Source organism: Glycine max, chromosome 14 (assembly GCF_000004515.6).
Source record: "Glycine max cultivar Williams 82 chromosome 14, Glycine_max_v4.0, whole genome shotgun sequence".
NCBI classification, from domain to species: domain Eukaryota; kingdom Viridiplantae; phylum Streptophyta; class Magnoliopsida; order Fabales; family Fabaceae; genus Glycine; species Glycine max.
Window position 1 is genome coordinate 27,925,534 of NC_038250.2, and position 11,824 is coordinate 27,937,357.

General features: G+C 38.5%; 1 protein-coding gene and 1 long non-coding RNA gene across 2 annotated transcripts; both read right to left on the bottom strand.

Moving 5' to 3' along the window:
* Positions 1-1,971: 1,971 nt before the first annotated feature.
* LOC102667759 (uncharacterized) lies at positions 1,972-2,877 on the bottom strand. The gene has a single exon (XM_006596707.1). It carries the CDS (start codon positions 2,875-2,877, stop codon positions 1,972-1,974), a length of 906 nt encoding a protein of 301 aa, XP_006596770.1.
* A 7,138-nt stretch (positions 2,878-10,015) lies between these two features.
* LOC121173501 (uncharacterized) lies at positions 10,016-10,624 on the bottom strand. The gene is made up of 3 exons (XR_005888517.1): positions 10,609-10,624; positions 10,352-10,459; positions 10,016-10,268 (listed from the first exon to the last, which is right to left on the bottom strand). It is a non-coding gene; the product is annotated as an uncharacterized lncRNA (long non-coding RNA).
* Between the last annotated feature and the right edge of the window lie 1,200 nt (positions 10,625-11,824).

Below are 11,824 nucleotides of genomic sequence, written 5' to 3' on the forward strand. Positions count from 1 at the left end.
AATATTGCTTGCCCATTGATTAAGATGAGTTGAGAAATGTTTCTCAAAATGTCTTAGCCAAGTCCAACTCCAAAAAACAGCTTCATCAAACAATCTGTTAGCATCAAATTCTATATTTGAAAACATAACTCTATTTCTAGTTTTCCAAATAGCCCAAGTTACCGCCATCCACCAATATCGCCATCTGTTACTCCTTAATCCTGCTGCCTGGATAGATATATGCTGTAGAAAATTCTGTTTCGGCCCAAGAGGAAAGGCAGTTTGTAAGTTCAGCCACGACATCGATTCCCACAAAATTGGTTGGATAAAGACGCAGTGGAAGAACAAGTGAGATGCCTCCTCTACAGCTTCTCTGCAGAAAGGACATCGTAGATCCTGCAATTGCACTTGTCTCCTATGTAGATTCATCCTTGTTGGTAGTCTGTCTTCTATTAGCCTCCAAGCAAAAACAGAAATTTTGCTAGGAATTTTAATCCTCCATAGTTCCTTACACCAGTCCTAATGCTAACCCCCTTTAGAAGCTTCCAAAATCAGATTGTATGCACTACGGGTGGAATATTTCCTTGTTTGATCACCTAACCATTCCCATTCATCCGATCCTTGCTGCTGAATGTGTATACCTTCAATATCCTTTAAAAAATTGACTGCTGACTCAATTTCATTTTCAAACAGCGATCTTCTCCATAGAAATTGCCATTCCCAGCCTGACTGCATGTGTTGTCCAATGTGTCTGATGATTTGGTTTTGCTGTGTAGATATTTGGTACAATCTAGGATACCTCTCAGCTAGAGGTTGCTGCTGCTGATTCCATTTATCTTCCCAAAGCCTGACCTTATCACCTCCTACAATTTTCCACCTCATGTTGCTGTGAACTATGTCTCCATGTTGTGCTGAATTAACAGTTTGTTTTAAATCTTTCCACCATATAGATTGATGCCCTTCCCTTCCTTCTTCATACAAGCTCCTCCAGCCCCCATACTTTGACCCCAACACCCTAGACCAGATTTCTCCCTTCTCTTGCATATAATTCCATTTCCATTTGGCTAGCAAAGCAAGATTAAAGCTATCAATATCTTTAATCCCCAGCCCACCTTTGTCCTTTGGCATATAAACTTGGTCCCATTTAATCCATGCTATTCTTTTTTGCTCTAGTCCTCCACCCCACAAAAATCTGCGCTGTATCCTTTTGAGCCTTTCCTCCACTGTTTTTGGGATCCTTCAATGAAAGCAAATTGAGTTTCCTCAATTATTGCTGGCAGCACTCTTCTAATTCTGTTTGCAAGCACCTTGGCCACTATCTTGTACATGCACCCAATTAAGGATATGGGTCTATATTCTCCCAAATGTTGTGGGTTTGAAATCTTGGGAATGAGAGCTATAAAAGAAGCATTACAGCCTCGGGGAATAGCACCATTAGCATGGAACTCATGAATATATCGAAATATATCATGCTTCAAAGTATCCCAAAACTGCTTTATGAATCTGAAATTAATACCATCAGGACCTGGGCTCTTGTCATTGCCACAATCCCAGACAGCATTCTGAATTTCAGATTCCTGAAATGGTGCCACAAGCATGGAATTCTGCTGATGGTCTAAGGATTTGAAGCTGATGCCATCAATTCGAGGTCTCTGAAAATCTACTTCATGAAATCTGTTGGAGAAGAAGGTTCTGATTTCTTCCTTCACCTTATTAGGTTCATCTGTCCAAACACCTTCAATGAGAAGTCCTTTGATGCTATTTCTATTTATATTTGCATTCACCCTGACATGGAAAAATCTTGTGTTGCAGTCTCCTTCCTTTAGCCATCTTGTTCTTGATTTCTGCCTTAGTAATGTTTCATGGGCTTGGGCAGCCACCCACAAATCTTCATGCAGCTTCTTCCTTCTTGAAATTTCCAGATCAGTCATTTGTCTATGCAAGGTGTCCTCCTCTAGTTTATTAAGCTCTACTTCCAGTTGCTGAACTTTTTTAAAAGTATCCCCATATTCTTCCTTGTTCCATATCTTTAATCTGCCCTTCAGCCTTTTGATTTTTTTCTTTTAATACATAAGCTCCCCATCCTACAACTTGGACAGAATACCAGCAATGATTGACTACATCTTTGAAAGACTTATCTGTTAGCCAGCAATTTAGAATCCTAAAAGGTTTAGGACCCCAATCCACATTATTAGCTTTAATAAGAATAGGGCAATGATCTGAAAAATTTCTTGCTAAAGTGAACTGCACACTTTCTGGCCACGTGTCCCTCCATTCAGGGGATATTAATGCCCTGTCTAATCTGCTTTTAGATTCACCATTTGGCCTAAACCAAGTGTATTGTCTGCCCACATTAGGAACCTCCAATAACTCCATATCTTCAATCCATTCATTGAATTCTTGCATACTATTATCACCCACTAATCTGTCTGATTTTCCAATTCTTTCATTCGGGTTCCTTATGCAATTAAAATCCCCAAGCACACACCATAGTCTTACTTGAGAGGCTTGTTTCAGCTGTTTCACAGAATCCCACAATAGTCTCTTGTTATTTATATCACAGGGAGAGTATACTGTCACAATGCCGATTTTCATGTCTTCTCTGTTGCAAACTCCTTCCAAGAGAATGAAACCATTTCCAATGACCTTGTTTTGTAACTTGAAAACTGATTCAGTCCACATGCATAAGATGCCACCAGCTGAATTGATTGCAGGTTGCATCTCCCACTTAACTTCATCACTACCCCATATAGCCTGGCATAATGTTCTATCAATGATATCTTTCTTAGTCTCCTGCAGACATAGCATTTGAATATTTTCTTTGTTGATTAATCTCCTTATGGCAGCCCATTTTACTCCCTTCCCCAAACCTCTAACATTGTAAGAGGCTATATTCATGGGTCCCTATCATTATCTCCCAACCTCTCAGCTTCCAATCTATCTCTGGTTTCTATACTGCTTAATTTTTGTAGAATTTCCCTATGGTGGACATCCTGATTGTTTCTAGTGGTCACTCCCAGTTGTTGGATCATTTTCCACATTTTAAGAGCTTCCTGGGTCTTAATAGAGCCTACACTTGTCTCCTATTCTTGATCTGAGTTGATGTCTCCACTTGTCTCCCTCTAGATTTCTGCCTTAATAAAGATTCATAAGCTATTGAGGCCTCCCACAATTCTTGTTGTAATTCTCTCTTAGCCTTTATCTCATCATCAGATAGGCTTCTATTAGATGCTAAATCCTCCACTTCATTGAGCTTCTTCTAAATTTTGTGGATCCCCTTATCATTTATGAATTGTGCAGTGTGCAAATGAAACAACTACTAGTACTATTGTAGACAAGTTTCCTTCTCCATTACTCACGGAAAAAGCTAAACCCATTATCATTATTATGGTTCTTCTCTATTTGAATACTGGACAGCCCTCATATTGTTGATAAAAGGCTTTAAATACACTGTGGCTAATTTTTGTATGGTTTTTTTAGGGTTATCATTTACTACTGCTAATTGGCGTTGCTGTGGAAGCGCTTTGATTATATCTTTGAAGCCTCGAACTCAGGTATTTATATGTTTGATTCGAAAACTAATTTGAAATTGTTGTTGTATGCATTACTGGTATATTTGTAACTTATGTTATGCCTGTCTACATGACCTTTCTTTCATTGGACTGATATGTTCATGCCTTCTGTATATATATGTTGTGACTGCCATTGCCGTTCTCTCTATCTTCTATTATGTTTTTTTTTATCAGCAAAATTATAATTTGTATTAATAATTGTGAGTACCAAAGGTACTAAATATACAAGTTAGAAACCAGCAGACTAGCAGAACCATAGGTCCTACGAATCAGGTGCCAATCTAAATAGAATACAATATCCCTGCACTGCTACCCTAATCAAAAAATGTTGTTGATAAATTACTAGACCAATAGTTGTAGGGCTGGGCAAAGCCTTTCTCCAGCTGTCTTCTCCGTAAATTCCCTTTAGTTGGGATTCTATCTTTGATCAATCGGCAAGCAAATGCTTTTTTTTTATCAGCAAAGATTTTTTTTTGCTCAGCAAACATAGATATGATATATTAATAATGAGTACCAGTGGTACTGAAATTACAAATTTTAGGGGCCAGATGGTTCCTATTATTATTAGAAGGAACAAAGCCAGCACCATAGCACCCTGCTACCTAACCCATGCTACAAGAGTCCAGCCCCCAAACTCCCAAGCTAAGTACAGAAAGCTAGTGTTAGATTGGAAGACCATTGATTAAAGTGAACTGAAAAATCTTTCTCGTTGGACTTGAGCCAAGACCAAAGTAATAGTAGAGCATCATCCATAACTTTGCTGCTGTTGAAACCTTGATTTTGAAAGACTATTCTATTTCTTTGTTGCCAAATGGTCCACGTTACTGCAACCCACCAAGACTTCCACCTAGTAGACTTTGTGGTCCCAATAACCTAATGCCCATGCTGCATAAAGTGCTCCGTTGGGTGTTGAGGAAGTGCAGTGGCTATTCCAATCCAAGATAGTGATTCCCACCATAGAGGTAGGATCTTACTGCAGTGAAAAAACAAGTGGGCAGCATCCTCCTCATGACTACTGCAGAATGGGCACGTCGTGTCATTCACCACCACTTGCCTCCTACTAAGGTTCAACTTTGTTGGTAATCTATCCTTAACTAGCCGCCAAGCGAACACTTAGGCTTTAGGTGGAATTTTAAGATTCCAAAGTTCCTTAAAAACCACCTCCTGATTTATCCCCGTTAGATCTCCCCACAACAGTCCATATGCGCTTTTTGAAGAAAATTTGCCTCCTGGGTCAGGTTTCCACCACCAGATATCAGGTTTGTGTGGAGAAATTTCCTTCTAAGCTATTCTTCCGATAAAATCATCCGCCATTGCAATCTCATTATCGAACAAAGGTCGCCTCCAAGTAAGCTGCCATTCCCATACTGCACCTGAAAAACTCCCCATCTGCATTATAGTCTGCTGCTGCTGAGATGAAATCTGGTATAGCCGTGGATATTTTAACTTCAGTGGTACATCATTGTCAACCCAGCAGTCCTCCCAAAATCGACACTTGTCACCACAGCCCAGCCTCCATTCAATTTCCCTCCTAAGTGCCCTATTTTCTTGCAGATTGTGGATGTTGATCAAGCCCTTCCACCAAAATGAGTCATGGCCACCTGTTTTCCCTTCTTCCAAGGACCTCCAACCACCATACTTCGAGAATAGAACCCTGGCCCATGGTTCATCGGGCTGCTGGAACAACTCCCATCTCCATTTTCCTAACAAAGCAGTGTTGAAAGTTTTGATGTCTTTTATATCAAGGTTCCTCCATCCACCATATTTGGAATTCAAAACTCTAGTCCATAGCTCACCATTTTGTTGCATTAATAGCCCCTATAGTTATGCCAAGATACACAAAAAAAAGAGTTAAGCAGTTGCAGTTCAAGTACTTTGCTGCATCATGCTTCCATTGATCAGAAATCCCGAAAGCTCCGAATCTACTCTTAGCAAAATTGATTTTCAGACCCGATAGTTCAGCTTCAGATTCAAGCTTGTTAAGCTCAGCTTCTAACTTCTGGACCCTTTTAACACTGCATCACTTTGTGTGCATCTTCAACACACACACACACATACACAGCCACACACCTACACACACACACACACACACACACACACACACACACACACACACACACACACAGAGAAACACATACACACACATAAAAGACAGAAACACACACACACACACACACACCTACGATCGTTGTCCACTAGACCACCTGGTGTTGAGAGACCAGTGGTGCATGTTGATCCTGCTACAGGGAAGGTCGACGGTCCCCACAAGAAGAAATTAAGAACATATTTGGGGATTGTGGCACGTGATAAGGTGGACATCACCTACGAGAACTGGAAGGAGGTCCCTACTGCTCAGAAGGACCTGATTTGGGAGGATATTCAAGTATTTCTCTTTTCTTATTTGATTGTGTGTAATTAATAGCCAAAAAATTTCATTATTGTAACAAATAAACTTTGTTTCATGTTGTCAGGCGGAATTTGATATCCCAGAGGCTTCTTACAGTAGGACGAAAAGGAAGTTACTACAGACCGTGGGGGAGAGATGGAGGCAGTTTAAATCAGACCTCACGAGGAAATGGGCCCTTGCAGCCGATCAGGATGGTGTCGAGGACACTGTCTGTGACAAATACGGCATCAGCAAGGAAAAGTGGGCCCAGTTTTGCTAGACTCGCAGAGACCCTTCTTGGGAGGTATGTTCCTTTGCCGTTTAAGTTGTTTTTCATATTAAACATGATGTTGTTATACTTCACTCTACCCATTTCAAACATTATTGTTTAATTTTTCAGGATGTGCGCATGAAGGCACAGCCATCCAGAAGCAGAATACTGCTCCCCAAGTTTTGTCTCGTGGGGGTTATGATTATTTGGAGCAGAAGCTCCTGGCTGAGAAGACCAAGAAAAAGATGCAGGAAGCTGCACAATCAGGAAGCGTTGATGACGTCATCGACCCTCCATCCTCGGTCAGACGCCACGTGAAGTGGAAGATGGCCCGCACGAAGAAGACAGGGGAGATGACGACTGAGGCCGCAAAGGAAATCGCTGAGAAGATTGTAAGTCATGTTCAATTAACCATTACAATTATGTTTGAATATTTTGAGAATGCCATGTACCACTGTGTTTTTTCTGTGCAGGATTCGTTTGAGGAGCAGGCCACACAGGGATCGTTCGTCCCCCATGGACGTCAGGATGTTCTGGCCGCTGCTATTGGACGTCCAGAGCACCCTGGACGTGTCCGTGGTATTGGAGCCAGTGTCACCATCAAGCAATACTTTGGATCGACTCCACGGACATCCCGCAGGGCTTCCTCCCTGCCTCCTGACGAATTACACCAGCTGACTCAACAGATCAGGGACCAGCTAGAGGAGTCCATCACAGAGAAAGTGACGAGGCAGGTCATGGCATCCTTTAGCCACCTTCAGTCGCAGATGCAATCTCAGGGACTTACAGTGCCTCCTGAGCCTCTGGTTGGTCCTGGTCCCTCCGGTCCTCGAGTGATCACAAAGGGGAGTTGTGTTGATCCCTCAGGAAACGATCCTGAGACCGGTGACTCTGACAGGTGCGGCTTGTACATAGAAGCAGATCCTGCCCGCCTGGTTGCCATCGGGAGAGTTTATGAGGGATCCACTTTTGTTCATAACACTCCTTTGTTGCTTGGCCAAGTAAAGGTGAGTGTGGAGGAGGTTAGAGATGCAGATGCTCCAGTTCCTGTACCCACTGATGAGGTTTCCTTAGTGGGGCAGGCACTTCACACCTTCCTTGCTTGGCTGACACATCTGGTCAAGTCTTTATCACAGCAGGTACTTATTGTCCTTACTATATGTTTCTTCTTTTCAAATTAGTCTATTTAACTTTGTTTCATGAACAGGTAGTTGTGTCTCCGCCAAAACCACCTCCGAAGCCCGATCCGGAGGTCGATGATCCACTTTATCTGATGACATTGATCATCCCAGAGCTTTTCTTGAGGCCTTATCAGGTTAGATGGGATGTCACCATGTTCGGGGTCGTTAATCCAGATTTCCCCCTGTACATAAAACACGAAGACCTCTCCGAAATCGCACACGGTGGTCAATGTCTCAGCATATTAGTGTTACAGTTGTGGATTTTGTAAGTCTTTCTATAAAAGGCTTTTATTTACCTAAGTTATGGCTTTCAATTCATAAATATTTAACTTTGACTTAACATAAACAGGCATCTCACTGAAACATGTATGCGAGCGGGGAATTCTGATATCTATGGATTCCTCGAACCTCAGTCCATTCAGAGGTCTGGGAAATCGCAGTTTGAATCTGAAAGTTACATAAAGAGTTGGATGCAGAGTTCACAACGCGATGTGTATCTTGGAGCCTACCTAAATGGGTAAGTCACAAAATAACAAAATTTAATTAATGTTTACTAATGTACTAACCCATTTTAGGTTCCACTGCAGCGGACATTGGCAGATGGTGGTCATCCTGCCCAAGGAACACTTAGTTGTCTGGTTTTGTTCATTGCATAACAGGCCAGACAACTACCTTAAGGGGATTATTAATAGGTTAGTGTTCTTTTCAATACATTTGCATTGTAATACCTCAACGTACAACACCAGTTTTTAATTGTTACTCATATGGAACAGTGCTATCAAGGGTCTTGATGATGCTCCACAGCCTAAATCAAAGGCTCCTGCTAGGTGGATTGTCGTCAAGGTACGTCATTTACATAAAACTTCCACTTATATATATTTCTTTATGTGTTTGTACACTAGTTGTTTAATTAATATCCAAATTTCATTATGTATTTAGTGTAATAGACAAAAAGGAACTACTGAGTGCGGCTACTATGTCATGCACTGGATGTCCACCATCATTTTAGAAAGTTTTAGAAATAATTGGGAAGCGGTAAGTTTATTTCAAAGAAAATCAATTTATTTATAATTTGTATTACATTATTAACTTAATATGATTTATTTAATCATGCAGTATTTTAACGACCCTAGACCATTGGAGCCCGAGAGATTAAAAGCATTGCGGATTCAGTGGGCACAGTTTTATCTCCGAGTTAGAGATCAGGCCTAGGATTTAGGGACATTTTTTAACATTTTTTACATTTTCTATGTAACACGAACATTGAATTCATTTGTTGATTGTTCTTTATAATATATAAATCAATTATTTGATGTTTATTATCATTAAAACTGCTTGAAAAGCATAATAAAATGTTTATTTGCTGTGAATTGGGCCTCCTGAAATTGCATTTGACAGGTACAATTTTGGGTTTACTGTAAAAACAGAAAGTATATATAAAAAAAATATTTGAAAACAACATCGGTTATTAACAAAAACCGATGTTAATATCATAACCAACATCGGTTATAATAGAAAACCGATGTTAACGTTTGTATATTAACATCGGTTTTTTGTGTATAACCGATGTCAGCGTTTGTATTTTAACATCGGTTATCTGTGGATAACCGATGTCAACTATTGTACATTAACATCGGTTAATTATGAATAACCGATGTGAATCTTTGAATAGTAACATCGGTTATTTATAATTAACCGATGTTATACACAAAGAACTACACCAAATAAGTGTAAGCATCATCAACGTTGACATCGGTTTTCTAGAAAAATGGATGTTAAGGGCATACATTAACATCGGTTATTCTAGAAAACTGATGTTAAACTAACATATTAACATCGATTTTACTGGAAAACCGATGTCAACGTTCATCATGCCTACACTTTTTTTGTTGTTGTTCATTGTGTTTAACATCGGGTATTTGGAGAACCGATGTTGTCATATGTATGTTAACATCGATTCACCAAAACCAATGTTAACATTCATACATTCAACATCGTCACTTTCAACATCGGTTTTAGAACCGATGTAGAATGTTCTAAATAACCGATGTTGAAAGTGTATTTTCTAGTAGTGTAAGTAACATGTCAGCTAAATATATAGAATTTAGAATAGCTAGCCTTTCAGCATTGAGACGTTTGAGCATACTTGTGCAGTAGAATAGTCTGGTAGAATAGTCCGCTAGAATTTAAAATAATCTATACAAGAACAATTCAAATTTCTAATTTCAAATCTTTAGGATGTTTTAGAAATTAAGTAAATTTAAATATAATCAAGTACAAAATTAAAAAAGGACTTGTTCCTAGCTAGATAACAAATTAATTAAGATGTGAGATTCTGGACACTAAATGAAGTTGATGTAGACAGTGATGATGAATGATGAACATATAGTTATACTTCAAATTAAGTGCAAAACAAATAGATAGATATACATATATGATGCTTGTGTTGAATTGAAGTGGTAATTAATATAATTAAAGTAATGAATATGAATAAAGTTGGGTTTGGTTAGGTCACCTTGTTCCCTAAGCAACCCATGATGCCACATCCGACACGTGAGACACTTGAATGTTAAATGAATGGACGAAGTTCTCTCTTAGCCCATACTGATATCAATATATGAACCATTTGCTTGCTAATGATACATTCGAAATCTTGTGGGGCTTCACACTGCTGACCTGGATTATTATTATTATTTCCAGCTTCCTTATTATTGCAACAAATATTGTTCTTCACATCCTCCTCCTTTTTATCATCTCTGAAACTGTGATGTGTGCTCTTGTTTAGAGCTTTTCCGATTATGGAATTCCACTTGGTAGAGATCTTATTGTTTTCATACCCCAATACATTGGATGCTTTTAGAGGCACAATTTCTTGAAACCTGGATTGTGAAACAGTTGAAAATATGTTACTACGTGCATGACTTTAATAATTATTAATTATCAAAAGAAGCTCAATTCATACCCAAGTACATAGATGTCACAGGAATTGTTGCATGTCTCCAATAAATCCTCCATATTCAGTCCTTCATCTGGGGCAATCCCACCCACGTTCCATGTGCTGACAAAAATCCTTAAATGATTAAAGAAAATGATGTTAGAAACATATATGATCATGGAGCTCAGTCAAAGACTGCAGCTTTTTCTTTATGTGCAATATATAATAGTTGCCAGAAGTTAAGAATACAGAACTAATACATATTATGATGTTTTTCTTCTTACTTGTATTTGTGTGTATCCTAGTGATCATTAAGAATTGTTTTGGAGCTCAGAGATGACTGATCGTGACCCAATAAGGGTATATCTGTATTATTACTTGGATAATCTGCTATAAAATTGCTGCTTCCGAGTCGCTTTTTTAATTCAAATCTTTAGAATAGTCTTTCAGCATTTAGAATAATCATGTAGAAAATTAAATTGAATGGCTAAGAAACACCAACAAATGACAAGAGCAGTTTCCACAAGGAAAGTATGAAATATTACACACCAAAAAACAAAAAAGTTCCAGACCAGTCTGAGCATATATACTTGTCTGGTAGAATTTAGAATAGACTTTCAGCATTTAAAATAGTCTGGTAATGACTGAGAAATTCCACCAAAATGACAAGACAAGTTTCCAAAAGGAAGTTAAGAAATATTACACACCAAAAAATGAAAAAAAAAGCTCAAACCCACTACTTTGTTCACAAGGTTTTTAATTTTTACAATCTTTAGATATTATTATGACAGCTCAAACCCACTACTTTTTTAATTAGAAGCTAATCAGATAGTCATTGCTTCAATTAAGATACCATTAGCTAGAAAAACATAATAACATCTTGACTTAATAGTACTGCAGGTCTACTACAGTTATGAACTAGTGGGAGAACATGCAAAATAAATAATGAAACATACATTTAAAATTCCACACAAGTCCTAATTGAATTTTCTATTTGGATTACTTTACCCATCATAGAATTTGTTTTTATTCTAGTTCTTCAAAACAAACTGCAGGACAGACTACCTTTTTATTTACTATTTAATGTTTATTTATTTTTTCCCTTTTTTATCTGGTATTTCTGGTTTAATCTAATTACAGCATGTAATAGTCCAGTCCATTAACCATTGTAATAATTACTAATAGTAGCTCATTCAGATCAACAGAAATACATGACAGCATACATGACAGCTCAATCAGATTTATTTCTTGTCACATTTTTACTGCTATATAGGGTTTTGAAGTATTATTCTCTACACTAGTTGCCATGGATTACTATTTTATTCATGTTTTTTAATCTGTATTGTATTAATTGCTTTGGTTTTTAAAATAATAGCTTGTTGTTGAAGTCCATGGTTGAAAATATGCAAATTGAAGAACCTAGTTCACACCAACCAACTTCACAATCTTCAGACCATCCTACTCCGCTATCTTCACACCAACCAACTCCAGTAGAAAGTT